The sequence below is a fragment of the Rhinatrema bivittatum genome, chromosome 6, assembly GCF_901001135.1.
Source record: "Rhinatrema bivittatum chromosome 6, aRhiBiv1.1, whole genome shotgun sequence".
In the NCBI taxonomy this organism is placed as follows: domain Eukaryota; kingdom Metazoa; phylum Chordata; class Amphibia; order Gymnophiona; family Rhinatrematidae; genus Rhinatrema; species Rhinatrema bivittatum.
In genome coordinates, this window is record NC_042620.1 from 50359926 (window position 1) to 50376320 (window position 16395).

General features: G+C 42.8%; 1 protein-coding gene across 2 annotated transcripts in view; it reads right to left on the reverse strand.

The window, feature by feature from the left end:
- The window catches only part of MAP3K19 (mitogen-activated protein kinase kinase kinase 19), a 98861-nt gene extending 83983 nt beyond the window's left edge, over nt 1-14878 (reverse strand). For both annotated transcript variants that reach the window (XM_029605369.1, XM_029605370.1), the window contains exons 1-4: nt 14673-14878; nt 12702-12898; nt 10779-10970; nt 3154-3311 (exon numbers count right to left, since the gene is read on the reverse strand). In XM_029605369.1, coding sequence (XP_029461229.1) covers nt 3154-3311; nt 10779-10970; nt 12702-12875 — 524 coding nt within the window. In that variant the 5' untranslated portion in view covers nt 12876-12898; nt 14673-14878. The remainder of the gene's footprint in view (nt 1-3153; nt 3312-10778; nt 10971-12701; nt 12899-14672) is intronic.
- Nucleotides 14879-16395: the final 1517 nt, after the last annotated feature.

Consider the following 16395-nt stretch of genomic DNA (forward strand, 5'->3'; position numbering starts at 1 on the left):
GCTCCAAGGCGGTACTGAGGCAGGCGAGACGTGTCCGAGCATGGGTGGAGATTGTAGACACAGGACCCTGACCTCCACCGAACCCGAGCGAGCCAGGTGAGAACCAACAATGCAATGTTGTTCTCTGAGGTAGCCCTCCGGCCACCCGATAGTCCTTTTGGACCCGCCAATGGGGAATGGCAGGCACGCCGGGACAGACGGAGGTCGAGGGCAGACGATGGTTCAGGCAGAGACTGAAGACGAGACTCAGGATCAAGATACTGAAGACGAGGACTCAGGATCAAGGTACAGAAGACGAAGACTCAGGAACAAGGTACTGAAAACGAGGATTCAAGATCAAGTACTAGGTTGAGGCTGCGATACAGCGCGCCCTACACAGCCCACCCACGAGGCTGGTTACAGACCATGCTGGATGCGCAGCAGACTCCAGACGAGAAGTGAAGCAAGTGCGAGGAACATGTCCCAGATACTGTAGAGGCCTGCACCAGGACACGCCCTACACAGCCGCCTGTGGCCAGTCGTGGCCACGCTGAAGCGGTGCAGGTTCCTGCAGCGTCTAACACATGGATGGAGCAGACACAAGGGAATCTGAGGGCCGAGACGAGATTTAGGACACAGGACCAAGATGGGACTTGGCTTCAGACAAGGATGACCATCCAGAGGCTTGTGCTGCAGGCGAGAAGGCAGGCCTTGTGCCACGAGGCGCCCAACATAGCCCACCCGTGGGGCTGGTCACGGACCAGACATGGCACGCCAGGAAAGGTGGCGATGAGGAACCAGGGGTTTAGGACATCAAGGCTGGATCACGGAACATCAGGGACATCAGGACTGGATCACGGAACATCAGGACTGGATCACGGAACATCAGGACTGGCAACGAAGGATCAGAAACCAAGACAGGACATGGAGCTCCAACGAAGAACGAAGACCTGGTGGAGCACTGGAATACAAAAGATTCCAGGAGCTAAGAACTCTGACGCAAGGCAAAGCAGAACTGGAAGTGAAGCCCTTTTATAGGGCTAGCCAGAGGATGCCCAGAAGACGTCATCAGGAGGGGCCCGATGCCCCAGCCACGGAGGAAGACCCCCGGTGAGGGTTCAGCCCTGCCACGCAGGACAGGAGACTGCAGCGACGGTGGTCAGCCGCGTTCAGGTAAGCAGCTGGGAGAGAGGTAGGGGACTTGCCCGCACAGTCGCGGGCAGGTTAACAATATGATGATATCATTGGTGGTCAAATATGTCATACAGTTAAGGCCTGCATAAATAGCCAATAGTTAGGCTTAAGTGAGATAAGCTTCATTGCTGGCCCATCCCGCTTAAGAAGGGAGAAATGTAGGGGGAAAGATCCCCAACCTTGGAAGAGAGGGGGCAGTCTGAGACAGAAAAACACTCTGGCATAACAGCTTGGCATACAGACGTGGCGGTTCTCCCCCCCGAAGATATGGGGAGGGAGAAAAATACCTGCAACATGGCAGGACCTCCCGAAGATGGGGGGAGAAAGACCTGCAATGCAGCAAAGACCCTCCACCCACCACGTGATTATGCATGAGCTTATGCATGTTTATCAGATGGAAAGTATAAGACAGGGGAGAAATAAGGAGAAGGGGAGTGAACCCTGAGAGTGACCAGGAAAGGAAGAGTGAAAGGGGAGTCCAAAGCAGACCAGCACTCCCTACTATCGAGGAGAAGACTAGGTATGGCCAGGAGATCAGAGAGAGGAGATGCCCTGACGAGAGATGGTGGTGAGCTCTCTAAGGCGAAGGGGAACCAAGAGCAGCCCAACAGCTCTGCCAGTACAGGAAGGGACCCAGAAGCAAGCCCCAGACAGCCGGCAGCTCTGGCAGAACCCATCCCAGAGTCAAGCCTCCTCGTCTGTCCACATTCTCCAGCTCTCCAACTGGAGCTTGCTTCAGAGGTAAATAGGGGAGATCACCTGAAGTCTGGACCAGTGGTAAATAAGTTAGCTACAAGTGTTAATATATTATGCAGGCTAAGGTTTGTAACCACCCATGGTACAGAAGTTTCTTTAGGGTAAATTAGTGCTTAGTGGCCAGGATGTTAGAGACAGGAATTGTTGTCATTTTCTAAATGCTAAATCCTGCCAAATCTGATAAACAAAAGCTTATTTCTGAGGATAACACATTGTCTTTTTCCTGAGTCAGGATCGCAAAGTGAGGTGGGAGGGCAACTGAAAGTGTCCTGTAGCAGACAGGACCTTGCACCCCTAAACTTGCTTACCTCCCCCCCCCCCCCCCAACACAGACCCCTGTTGCAACAAGTGGAAAAACTATACTAAGGCATAGCATGTACTCAATGATGGTAAACAGATGCGCCGGGGTCGTGACCATTTTATAACACATGCGCGTATATGCACACATGTTATAAAATAACCTGACCGCGCGCACAAGTGCACGCAATTTTAAGTGGACGCGCACCTACGTGCACAAATGATGCTTCTACTGCGTAAGTGGTGGGATTTTAAAAGCCGACGCCATTAGCCGTTTTCCCAGTTCATTCCTATTTCGCCCAGTGAAGGGATAGGACTTCCAAACCCTTTAGTTTAATAGCCTCCCTTCTCCCCTGTTAGATCCGACCCTTAAAACCCCACTGATTTGTCTAGATTTTTTTTGTTTTACAGCTTTTATGTTCTCCATAGCAGAAGTAAAGTTAAATGGCAGGGAACCCCAGCACACGCTTGTGCGCGTATTTACGCGCTAATTTCAAGTTGAAATTTGGGAAAGCCCACGCCCTACTCCTTTTTTTGGAAATTTTCATTTGTGCGCGGTATACAGGCAGCTTTTAAAATCCGCTCGGCACATGCCAGCCCGACTTATGCATGTATCTCCCGGTTTTGGCGCGTGCCAGGCTTTTAAAATTCGCCCTAATATGTATTGTGAGAACTCTACCATCAACGTCTGCAAATCTAGGCTGGAAAGCACTCCCAAAGTGATGCCTCTGCATGCTTTCCCAGCATGTTCATAGTCATTACTGGATCATAACTACTACTGGATAGAAGATTAGTAGTAATCACATTTATAATTTCCAGTGCAATCCCTGAATTTTCATTTCACAAATTGGTAATAGTCATGAATTCACTATAAGTCACAGCTGGGATGCTAATACCATAGCATAATTAATATTATCTGATACTCACGCATGATGTTTGAGAAGCTCTTCTAGCACATCAATAGGTCTATAGTCTGTTGACATGTCAAGAAAATGTTCAAACAGGTCCAAATCTCTCACTGCCAACATCAGAGCAGTAAGACCATGCTGGTTTCTAAAGTTTATATCCAGGAATTTTTCTGTTGACTTAAAATCATTAAAGTCACAATTATTTTCTTGTTTTGCTTGTTTGCAAACATATTATTTTATATTGTATTATATATTTTATGCAAAATTAAAAGTCAGTTACATGACATTGCTAATGTACTGACCCTTATTTACTAATTAACGTTATGGCAGAACACAAAATCTTTGTTAACTAGGTCATTTGAATGGCAACCATTCTATAGTATTGCTCTATTTAAAGATATTACATCTCCATGTGTTTCTTTCCTCTAACTTGGAAGGTTCTAATTTACCTATTATAGTTTTGGGTGAATTTTCAAAGAGTTAAGCATCCAAAAATTAGCCCAACTTGCACATTAATTAGGGGATGCACGCATATGTTGGGTTGATGCGCGCCGAGCACACTTTAAAAGCTGCCTAGATATAGCTTATCTCCCGGAACACACACATCTCAGAAGTTTTCAAAAAGGAGTGGGCATATGCATGGTCTGGGCAGAGCATCGGCATTTCAGGATGTGTAGCTGAGATGTGTGCTTAAATGCGTCTGCGCTCTAGCGCATGCTGTTCGCCCCTGCCCTGTAACTTTATTTTTGCTATGGTTGCTGTGTAAGTTATAAAATAAAAGACAAATAGGTCGATCGGTGGGGTTTTAAAGGTTGGGGATAACTGGGCAAAGTGAAGGCTATTAAACCAGTGGGGTTTGGAAGACCTTTTAACTGGACGAACTAGTAAAGCCAGAAATGGCGTCAGCACACGCCCCTTTTAAAATCCCCTGATTTAAGCGGTAGAAGTGGCATTTGCTCACACATGCGCATGCTCACTTAAAATTTGGGGCACATGTGCGCGCGGCCAGCCTATTTTACAATACGTGCACATATACGCAGGCAAGATATAAAATAAGCCATGTCCCTGGGTGCAGGCCGATGAACGCACGCACATGTGCACCCACGCGCCAGTTTGAAAGTTACTGTCATAAGAAGTCTGTATTCGCGTAACCTTTATTTTCTAAAAGTCGAAGATGCGTATGTACTTTATTTTTCGCGTGCATATACACATGTAAAAAAGGGACAATGTAGGGGTGTTACATGTCTAAGTTGCTATTTAAATACACTTACACATCTATAATTTAACTTACTCACGTAATTTTACACCTGCTAATTATCTGGTGTAACTGAAAATAGACTTGTGTATTGTGTATTATTGGTGTATGGGAGGTCTGAGTGTACAGGGAGAGTTGGGGCTGAAGAGCCGGTAGGATCTCGATGATCTGGAGAAGGTGCAGGGCTAACTGATGGAGTAATTGGTAAACTGGTTAATTTCAGTTGTGTGTGCATGTTTTATAATATGCTGACTTATGTGTATAAATCAGGTTTTACACAAGTAAGTCCTACTGTATTTTTCACATGTAAAATATACGTGCGTATATATATTTTTAAAATAGAAAAAAGCGCACACATTCAATGCATGGAAATACTCACTTTCAAAGTATTTGCATGTATTCGTGCAGAAGCATGCATACACACGAATGTTCCGGGGTAAAGATATGCGTATATTGTAATATGTGCATGTATGATATGCGTGGGTTATAAAATAGTGTCATAGATCTACATGCGGCGATAATCACATGCATATGCCACCACACATAGCTGAAAGATACCACTCCTGTTTTTATTCAGAAAAAGGAATGAGAATGTATGTGTTTTTCACTATAAGAAAATCAAATAACATTACCGTAATTCTTATATAAACTCCATCAGGATTTGAAATGACTACCATTTGAGTCCCATCTGCTGCATTGAAAGATTCAGGGAAACTGATTTGTTGGACCTCTATTGACCAAATTTACTAAGTACCTTTCCCAGAGTCAGAAAATGGGAAAAACCCTTAGTACATCTACATCTAGCCCTGTGTTTAAGCATACAAATGCCTTTTTTTTTTTTTTTTTAAATAACATGATCTTAAGGAAGTGCTGCTTGCACCCCTCATAGCCCTTTTCAAATTGTCTTCGGAATTAAGAGAGGTCCCAAGAGTCTGGAAGATAAGCAGATGTAGGGCCTCATTTTCCAATATCGCATTGGTAACGCATTAGGGGGCGTTACCAATGCAAATGAGGCTTCTTTCGTGCAGTGGGGAAACATCGCGTGCGGCGATGTTTTCGCCATTCGCGAAAACATTAGCACTGCACGTGATGTTTTCCCAGTGTGCGATGATTCTTTCAGTGTGTCAGGCTCCCGGGGGGGGGGGGGGGGGGGGGGGGGGGGAGAGAGAGAGAGAGACAGGTATTTTAACCCCTATGGGAGGGCCACCTACTAACTCAGGGTGGGGATTAGGTATGAGCGTCGGGGGTTGGGGGCCACTTTCGCATTCCACATGAGACCTACGGACAGAACAGTGGTCTCTAGTGCAGATTTGCTGGCCGTCGGAGTGAGGACGCTCACTCCAAGAAGTGGTTTGGGCAACATTCTCTCCACCTAGCTTGTTGTTGCCCAGGTAGAGTGTCCATCAAGCTAGGTGGAGAGAACGTTGCCCAAACCACTTCTTGGAGTGAGCGTCCTCACTCCGACGGCCAGCAAATCTGCACTAGAGACCACTGTTCTGTCCGTAGGTCTCATGTGGAATGCGAAAGTGGCCCCCAACCCCCGACGCTCATACCTAATCCCCACCCCGAGTTATTAGGTGGCCCTCCCATAGGGGTTAAAATACCTGTCTAGGGCATCGCGATTTGCGAATTTATCGCACGCGGTAAACTCCTTTGAAAATGAGGCCCGTAGTCTCATGCCAGAAAAGTGGAAAAGAAGGAGGAGGCAGTTAACCCTAGTCCTGGCAGTCTAACTTCAGTACTGGACAAAGCTATAGAAGCACTAGTAAAGAAAAGGATAGTGCAGTACCTTGAGACAGGTAGATTATAGGAGCCTCAACAGCAATGGGTTTACAAGGGGAGATCCTGTCAAACAAACTTTACTGTGTTTAATGAAGTGACAAAAGTAGAGGATCGGGGAGAAATGGATGGATGTGGCCTATCTGAATTTCAGTAAGGCTTCTGACTCTGTTTCCACGTAGAAGGCTGGAATCCAAACTAACCAGTTTATAACTGGCGGCAGAAAGTTGTCAAGCGGTGAGGAACTGGTTATGCAGCATAACACATACAGAAACAGTCCATGGCACCCACGCTGGTGAGGGTAATGTGACCAGTCACAAGTGGGGGTTTATCAAGGCTCGTTGCTAAGGCCCGTCCTTTCAAATACATTTTGTTAGAGCTATCTCAAAGCAACTGAAAGGAAAAAAAATGCAGGTGACATAAAATCCGTAACAAAGAAGAAACACCTGGGAGAGGTAGAAAAAGAACTGGAAGGAGGCTTACAAAACACGAGAGTGGTCGAGGGTTTAGAAGGTGTATTTCAAATCAGAAGAGTGTGAAATCATGAACACCACCCATTAGCAGTGGTGATTTTTGGTCACAACCCAGAATCTTTTTAAATTTGTTTCCTTTTCCCCCTGTGCGAAAAGCAGAAGGTGGTCGTTGCCAGTGGACCCAACCTGCTACCTTTTACTACTGTCCATTAGATACTTACCAAATAGGATGACAAGACCTGGCAACTGCCAAACAGGAAAAGGACCTATGAGTAATCAGCTCAGGTTTATTTAGTGACAGGAAAAACTAACAGAATGCTTGGCTGCCTAAGCAGAAGTATCATCAGCAGGAAAATGGAGGCAACATTGCCTTGTAGAGATCACTACTGAGACCCCCACCTTGAGTACTGTGTTCACTTCCGGAGGGTCAGACCTTTCTAAGGACATTGAAAGGATGGAAACAATTCAGAAGAGGGCTAACAAAATGATACAGGGTCTGGAACACAAATACTATACAGAGATTTAAAGAACTGCAAATGTAGTCATTGGACGAGAGAAGGAAAAGGGGAATATAATAGCAACATTCACATATGTACAGTTTTAGTAAAGCATAAGAGGAGGTATTTTCCATTTAAGAAAAAAAAACCTTAAGGACAAGACGGCATGATAAGGAAGGAAGAAGGTTCAGCAGAAAAGGGAAGAAATGCTTCTTTACTGAGAAGTTCACCATAAAAATTAAAGAAAAGGAATGTCTTCTGTTATCAGTCCTCTCCTCTGGAATTCACTCCCAGCTCATGTGCGGAAAATGCCTAACTACAAAGATTTTAGGAAGCAAGTTAAAGCAATTTTCTTTACTCAGGCTTCTGATTTAATTGTTTAAAGTGAGCCTTGGTTTTTATTTGATGGATTGTTTTGTATGTATTGATATACTGTTTTGTATTTATTTTATGTTACTCATTATGTATGTTGACTTAGTTACCTGCTCAGAACAAGATTTATTGGATTTTGAGGGCTATAAGTATTTTTAAACTAAATTAAATAAGATGATAGATACTTGGTACAGCTATTAGCAGAGGTAGCAGTAACCAGAATCAGGAAAGAATTTAAGCACTATTGTGACAGAGACAGAGGGGCGGTGGTAACAGTAGCTGGGGGAGAGAAGGGGTAAAAACATTAGTGAGTCCTGACTGTTGGACTAGGAATAGAAAATGTTAGGGCAAAGGATATTGCAGCCAGCCTTGAACCAGTAGCTGTTGTGCTGTGTATAGAGCCATAGGGGCCAATGCAATAATCTTCGCGGAAAGCAGGCGCTGACTTTTCAGCGCCCGCTTTCTTAAAGCACGCATGGCGCCCGCAAGGGGGGGGCGCCATGCAATATGTAAATTAGCTTGTGCGACCTTAGCACCTCCTTGCTAATGCGACCCGCTGCGGCTGCCTGACTGCCAGTAATGAAAACGGCCGCAATACGGCGGTCTGCCGAGTTATTTTATTTATAAGCAAAACCTGTCAAACCCATAAAAAATTACTGTTAGCCTTCTTGAAAATTCAGACAATGCTGCTTGACTTGCTTTGCTTTTGGTCTTGGCTGTAGAAGCAGTCCTGTGCTTTTTCCCTTATGTCTGCATATCAATACCCTAGACCAGGGGGCTCATATTGATTGTCATCTGAATCCAATTCCCCTTTTCCCCCCACCCCCACTCTCAAAGTGGAGAGTGATATTACAGTTGCGACAAAAGCATCAAGACTTCTTGGTTAAAGTAATCCCCATTTGGTTAAGGGTAGTAACCACTGCACCGAGAGAGTTACCTCCATTCCCCCTTTTCTTCATTTCCATTCCATCCTCTAGCCTTTAGGGATCCACAGTATTTTATCCAATGCGCCTTTGAATTCTTTGACAGCTTTCATCTTCCCCATCTCCTCCAGAAGGGCATTCCAGGCACCCATCACTCTATCCGTGAACAAATATTTCATGATGTTGGTTCTGAGTCATCCCTCCCTGGAGTTTCATTTAGTGACACCTAATTCTACTGTTTCCTTTCCAATGGAAAAGGTTTGAAGTTCATGCATCATTAAAACATTTCAGGTATCTGAAGGTTTGTATCATATTTCCCCTGCACCTCCTCTGTTCCAGGGTATACATATTTAGATCCTTCAGTCTCTCATCATAAGTCTTCCAATGGAGACCCCACACCATTCTGGTTGCCCTTCTCTGTGCCACCTCCATTCTGTCTCTATCCTTTTTGGATACGGTCTCCAGAACTGAACACAGTACTCCAGGAGAGGCCTCACCAAGGCCCTGTACAAGGGCATTATCACCTCCTTTTTCTTAATGGTTATTTCTCTTTCTTTGCAGCCCAGCAGTATTCTGGCTGTTACGTTTGCCAGCTTGTGGGCTACCCCCACAAAATGGCTCACTCACCCTGCACTGCCAGGCCCGCCAAGGACCCCAATTCACAGCTGAACTCCACCACCATTGACCGCCATTCACAGCCAGATGCCACAACCATCGACTGCCGGAACCTCCCCTAGGCATGTATACATCACAAGCACCAACCCATAAAGGCTCCACTCTGGGAACAGTGCTTGCTGGTGCCTGTAGATGACATCACACAACCGGGTATTTAAACCCTGATCGTGGAATGCTACAGTGCCTCAGCATCGGGTCGCCAGCTTTCAGTGTGAGTTGCTGCTCCTCTGGTCTTCAGCCTATTGCCCACCATGTCTTCAGCCTTGTACAACCTGCCTTCAAGTCTTCAGCCTCATGTAACCTACCATGTCTTCAGCCTCATCCAATCTGCCTTCATCTCTTCAGCCTCGTCCACCCTTGCCTTCCTCTCTCTATCCTCTTCAGCTTCTACATTCCTATCCTTAGATGGATTACTGGTAACTGACCTTAGCCAGGACTCTCGAAGTCCCTGCCTGCCTCTTGCCACTGATCATAGCTTGGACTCTCATTATCCTTGCCTGCTGCCTGCCTTTGACCTTAGCCTGACCCCAGATTTACTCTTCTGCCTGTTTCTCAGAGGCTGCCACCTAAGATCGGGCAGCCCCCAGAACCCAAAGGCTCAATCTGAGGGGAAAGGGGTTGGTACAGGTGAAGCTCCAGTTCAGTCTCTGCACCATCTGTTCCACCAGTTGGTGGTGAGGATCTACACGGCCTTCCCTGTAGATTGTGCCAAACTCACCCCGATACAAGGGTCCACAATCCTAACACTGGTTTTAGCTATCGCCTTGTCTCATTGCTTCGCCATCTTCAGATTGCCAGACACTATCATCCAAAGATCCCTCTCTTGGTCCATGCACATCGTCTTTCACCCCCATCACTTACAGCTCTTTTGGATTACTGCATCCCAGATGCATGACTCTGCACTTCTTGGCATTAAATCCCAGTGCCCAAGCTTTCTTAAGAACATAAGAAATTGCCATGCTGGGTCAGACCAAGGGTCCATCAAGCCCAGCATCCTGTTTCCAACAGAGGCCAAACCAGGCCACAACAACCCGGCAACCACCCAAACACCAAGAAGATCCCATGCTACCGATGCAATCAATAGCAGTGGCTATTCCCCAAGCAAACTTCATTCTCTCTACTCCTTCTGGCATGTCCACTCTTTTTCAGATCTTAGTATCATCCACAAATAGACAAACTTTACCTTCTCTCTCTTCCACAATGTCTCTTACAAATATAATGAACAGAACTGGCCCCAACACTGATCCTTGTGGCATTCCGCTTCATGGTTCTTGCTTCAGAGTAGGTTCCATTTACCATTACATGCTGTCTCCTTATTTACCAACATCTACTATGTCACTGTGTTACTAAAAGTAGTACAGGGACTCTCACTGTTTAATTTAAGTGTTCTGCCTTAGGCCCTATAAAAAATTCTGTCATTCCTGTCCCATGTAAATCTCTAATATTAGCTGAGCACCTATGACAGAGCCCAACTCTGTGGGGAGGGAACAGGACATTGTTCAGTTAATGGTTTGTGGGTTATTGTGGAACCAGAATAAAATCAGGGTAAATGAGAAAAAAAATGAAGCTGGAAGGGAAAAGAGGGAAGAAAGGTTGGGCAGGGCGGGGAATAGACAATACATTTTTTCCCACGATATAATCCTGTAAAAAGAAAGTTCCATTTAACTCACCAGCAGGTGCTGAAGAACTTGGAGATCACCTTGCCATGCTGTTTGCATGAGCTGCATCTGGGGAAAAGAGGCTCGGTTTATACCAGAAAGGAGCTGTCTCTGGATAGCACGATTAGCCACATGTACAGCTGTCTGATGACTATAGTTACACAGCGTGACATCTGCTCTTTTTTCCAAAAGGATTCCCACTACCTGCAATGCCATGAAAAGGACAAAATTACACAATGAATGCAGAATGGGTTAATAAATCATTGGGTCTTATTTTCATAGAAATCTAAAAGATCTTTACATTTTGTTAAAAAAACAAAACAAAAAACTTTCTTTTCCTTGCAAAATAAATTTGATACCACTGATACTTTTCCCATGTGTAAAAAGTAATGAATCACCCCTGTAATAATACAGCACTGTAAATCTTTGTAATCTGTAATCTTTTCTCCCTTATTACTTATTGTAACCCCTTTGGACATGCTATGTTTCAGTGAGTTAATGTATCACACTGCTGTAATTTAATTTCTCTAGAAGCTTGCAAACAAATGTATTCAGTATTAAGCAATATGTAATAAATAAAGTTTAATCTTCATTCAGGAGGATGCTAAAGGGATGACATAATCAAAGCTTTGTTGCTTATAATTCTCATTCTGACTACAAAAGCAACAAGGAGTGGATAGATAAAAGGGAATTATGGCCTTGAATAGAGAGTATGTTTATTGATTTTATCCCATGTTGTCATCAGCTTTTCATGCTATTAACATAGAAGCAGAGAATATGATGGTAGATAAAGGCTGTAAAGCTCATTTGGTCTGCCCAATGTGCTTTCTTTTGCAATGTCATAGACCACAGTTGATTATGTAAGCAAGCTTGTATATTTGCATGCTTGTGATTTTAATAAAGTGATATTCAATATAATCTTAAACCATATGATGAGAAGCCACATTGCAGATGCTATTTGAAATTAACTTTTCATGGGGACCTTGTCAATCTTTTCATGCCTGGCTCCTTGATTACCATTCTTCCTCGAATCTCCCACAATGATTTGTTGCATAGACCGACTGATGGGCTATCACTAAGGTCAGGCTTACTAACAGTTAAGAAATTTCTACCTGTATTTTTGTAATCTGTCTTGACTATGAAATGCATAGAAAATATGATCTCTTTTATAACCCACAAGTTAATAGTTTCGGCTGGTCCGGTAGATCAGTGCTATTTTTCACTAGGCAGTGTAGGCAGCTGCCTTGGGATGCTGTTGAAAGGGTCATTTCTCTTCCATCCCAGCGGCACTTGGCCTAAGCAGCAGTGTTCCTTTGAACCCAACCCCTTAAAGGTTCAGGAGCAGGCTGATAGCATTCAAAGCGCCATAAAATTACAATCTGCCCATCTCTGTACCTCTAAAGTTATTTTAATTATAAAATTAACATAAGGTAATATAGAAAATATTAACAAAGAACTCTGCAATACATTAGCAGTTGCATCAATATAATAAACTACTAACAGTTAACTTTTATACACATTTTACAATTCAATCTTCATAGTATTCAGTATGTGGAATACAACTCCAGAAATGCATTGCAACCACTTTTATTTCAATCTGCTGCTTATGCATGTACAACTAGCTTTAATCTTTGTGTCATTTCAGGACAACTCTAAACCGTATCTGAGGAAACCAGGGGAGATGCAAATACTTGATGCACAAGTAGAAAATTGAAGATTTCAGTGTGTGATTGGGCCATCCAGAACAGACCAAGGAGCCTATTACAATTCAATTCCTGATCCACAAATATGAAAGAGATATCACAGTGATTAATCCTAATGCAGGTATCTGGCTAAACCACCTAAATATAAAATTATAGTTGTTGTATTTACATCATCCATACAGAATAAGAAGAACCAAGGTTGACAAAGCACTTTAAAGAAAGCACTGTTTACCTCACTGAGATTTCCTTTAGCAGCAATAATGAGAGCTGTGTTTCCTGTTTCAGGGTGCTGGAAGTCTATGTTTCCAAGGATAGAATGAACTGCAGAGATTTTGCTGATTATTACTTCCCGATCACCTTCTGCAACAGCCTCTAGAAATTCGTGGATGAGTGTATTGTCATTCATCTTTCAGGTGGCCACAAAAAAATCTTAAAACCAAATAAAATCAACATGAAATATGCCTACTATGGAAAATATTGTTTGGTACATTGACTGTATAGCCAGGATTAAACTGAGCCATGCAGCAAACTGATGCCTCAATTAAATCCTCTCCTACGAGAATAATGTGCATCAACCAGAAAAAAATGTCACTGTTTTCCTACTTTTCAGCTTAGTTTGCCCGAATTTGAGCATATAGATGCTACACTATTGTTTTTCAAAGCTTTTTCACTGACATTTTAAGATTTTTTAAAGATTTTTAGAGGAGACCCTTCCCTATCCCCTCCACCCCCACAACAACCACACACACACATTCGCGCACACGCATACACACACACTTACCAAACTTTTAATAGAGATGCAGCTGTACATTCAGCTTTTGTTCATTTTATCCAGAGGAGATAATACTATACTATACTATATGTACAGAAAAATCCCCATTATCTGGCATGTATGGGGAATAGCCCAAGTTGGTTAATGGAATATGTCAGCTATCAGAGTTGTTCACTCAAGTACTTTTTATGAAATAAAAACTAAGTCCACATTATTTTTACATTATACAGTACTAGTAGTAAAAACCTGTGCATGGACGGGGAAATACTGTGACATGTAATGCCAATTTTTAAAAAGGGATCAAGGGATGACCCAGGAAATTACAGACCAGCGAGTCTGACATCCATGCCAGGCAAAATGGTAGAAACCATCATAAAAAACAAAACTGCTGAACATATAGATAAACATAGTTTAATGGGTGCAAAGCCAACATTGATTTAGCCAAGGGAAGTCTTGCCTCACAAATTTGCTACATTTTTTTGAGGACATAAATAAACATGTGGATAAAGGTGAGCCAGTTGATATAGTGAGGCTGGATTTCCAGAAAGCACTTGAGAAAGTCCCTTATGACAGACTTCTTAGGAAATTAGAAAGTCATGGAATAAGTGGCAGTGTCCTGCTGTGGATTGCCAACAGTCTTTATTAAGCTTATCATTTCCTAATACAAATGAAATGGGGCTCCTGGGAACCCGGAAGGAACTCTCTAAATGGAACATTGGCTTCAGTGATGCTGAGCGGCTTCCCCGGAAACAAGACCCTATTGACTGTTATCTTTCATAGCAAATCTGAGAAAATCAAAAGGAGCATCAGGGGTAACTGCAACTTCAGTTTACATTGCCTTGTGATTATCTGCCATATTGGCATGGAAACCTGCCTAATACAGATGTCAAATGATGACAGTCTTATAACAGACAAAACAGTACATACAGTGTTTTAGAAATGTTCACTTGCAATTGTTTTGTTACTATCCAATGCAATATTATTCAGGAAATGAACACCAACAGTTTTTGCTACTACTAAATTAAAACAATAATAATAGATAGAAACATATCCAGGAAAGACCTGAAAGCACTTTATAACTGTAGTCAGCAAAAGATTCTTACTGTCATCAAATGACAGCTGGATAAACCTCGGGGCAATGAGATAATGACTTGTTCACACAGGGAATTTGTGATAGTCAGGATATGAACCAAGGAAATCCTGGCTACACTGGAAAATGTACTGAATAAATGCTGCATGGACAGATTGCATTCTTAAGTGGCTTGAACATAAAGAATGTCTTAAAAAATGGTTTTAATAATAGCATTAAATAGTTATTTTCCATTTCTATTGACTTCTCTCTATGGCTTTTGGTCAGAATGCTTTTACTTCTAATTACTTCATAGTGCTTGACTTTGATTCCGTAAGTGGATAAAACAGAGTATATCTCACCTGTTGCATGCTCGTCCTAGGAAGGCTTTCCTTGCTTGACAGCAAGAATCTTGGTGCCAGGTCCACGTCACCATAGTTTAGCAATAAAATAATATTGGCATCTGTACTCATCCGGTATTTATGAGTTTTACAGGCTCCACATACTCCAGACTTTGGAAAACCTGCAGTCCGTATCCCTCAAAGTAAGCAGCCACTTCCCAGCAGAAATCCAGCCAGCAGCACAAAAGGCATCTTTAGTTTACTCTTTGCTACTAAGGCAACCGAGAGTCAGCTGAGTATTTCTCAGTGGCTTGTACTGAGACAAAGAACAGAACTCAAGGTTATTGAAAGATGTTCAGTTTTATTACTTAATCTTTATTTCTACCCAAAGCTCCTTGTCCCAGACAATTACCAATATAATATCCTAATTTCAACTTTTATTACTATTCATCCAGTTCCCTAATATTTTTTTAAATGTTGCTTAGTGTATTCTCATAGAAGAGAGATATTCAATATTCTAGTTATAATTTAAAGACTGCAGCCCAAAATAGAACATACAAAAATCTTTCTAGACTGCAGATTATATCAAAATGAATGCCCAAATTTCATAATTCATTTAAAAATGAAAATAAATACAATCCAGGGGTCAACCTAATGGCTCAGTGGTAGTATAGTGTATTGCTATGCAGAAGATTAAGAGACCTTCAATTACCCAAATATTGACTGGGTAAATGTCACATCAGGACATGCTAGGAAGGTAAAGTTCCTAGATGCTATAAATGATTGCTTCCTGTAGCAGCTGATCAAGGAATCAACGGATGGAGGGAATTACTTTAGATCTAGTTCTCAATAGAACATAGGACTTGGTACAAGGAGTAAAAGTGGTGATTCTGCTTGACAATAATTATCATAATGCAAATACATTTAAATTACCACTGGAAAGCTGATGCTATTTAAACTACTGCAGTGGCATTTAACTTTTAAAAGGGAGACTACAATAAATTGAGGAAATCAGTTAGAAAAAAACTAAAAGGAGTGATTGTCAAAGTTAAAAGTTTGCCTGAGGTGTGAAGTTGGCCACCTCGGTGGTAAATGCATTTGGCATGGCATCAATACCATCATGGACATCAGTGCCAGTCTAGTGGGCTAGGAAGATAAGTAAGCCAAGACATAGGAGCCTTGCTCATAGTCTTAAGCTCTAACTTTCTCACTATAACCTGCTTTCCATGGAAAGAAAGTAATTAGAAAGCATTTTGGAGGTCATACTGCTTTGACCTCATCCTCAGGACCAGTGGACACATCTAGTGGGCTGCAAAAATGAGCAACCTTAGGCATCTTGCTCAGAATCTGAATTTCTCCTTCTCTCACTATTATCTGTTTTCAGAAGCAAGGAAGTGGTTAGAGCAGGGATTGGCAACTCTGGTCCTGGAGTGCCACAAACAAGCTTTCAGGATATCCAATGAATATGCATGAGATATATTTACATGCATCATTCCACTACATTCATAATTATCTTATGCGAATGTCTGAAAACCAGTCCTGTTTGTGGCACTTCAGGATCAAAGTTGCCATCCACTGGAGTAGAGAGTAGGTGTCATTCAACTTCATTTTAGTTAAACCCTTAAGGGGTCATTTTCTATCAATATGATAGCTTGATAGGGGCAGAGTCGGGACTGGAAGAGGAGTCGTCGGGGCGGCGTCAAGGCGAACGCGGCGGTAACTTCGCTGGCGGCGATAAGGTAAG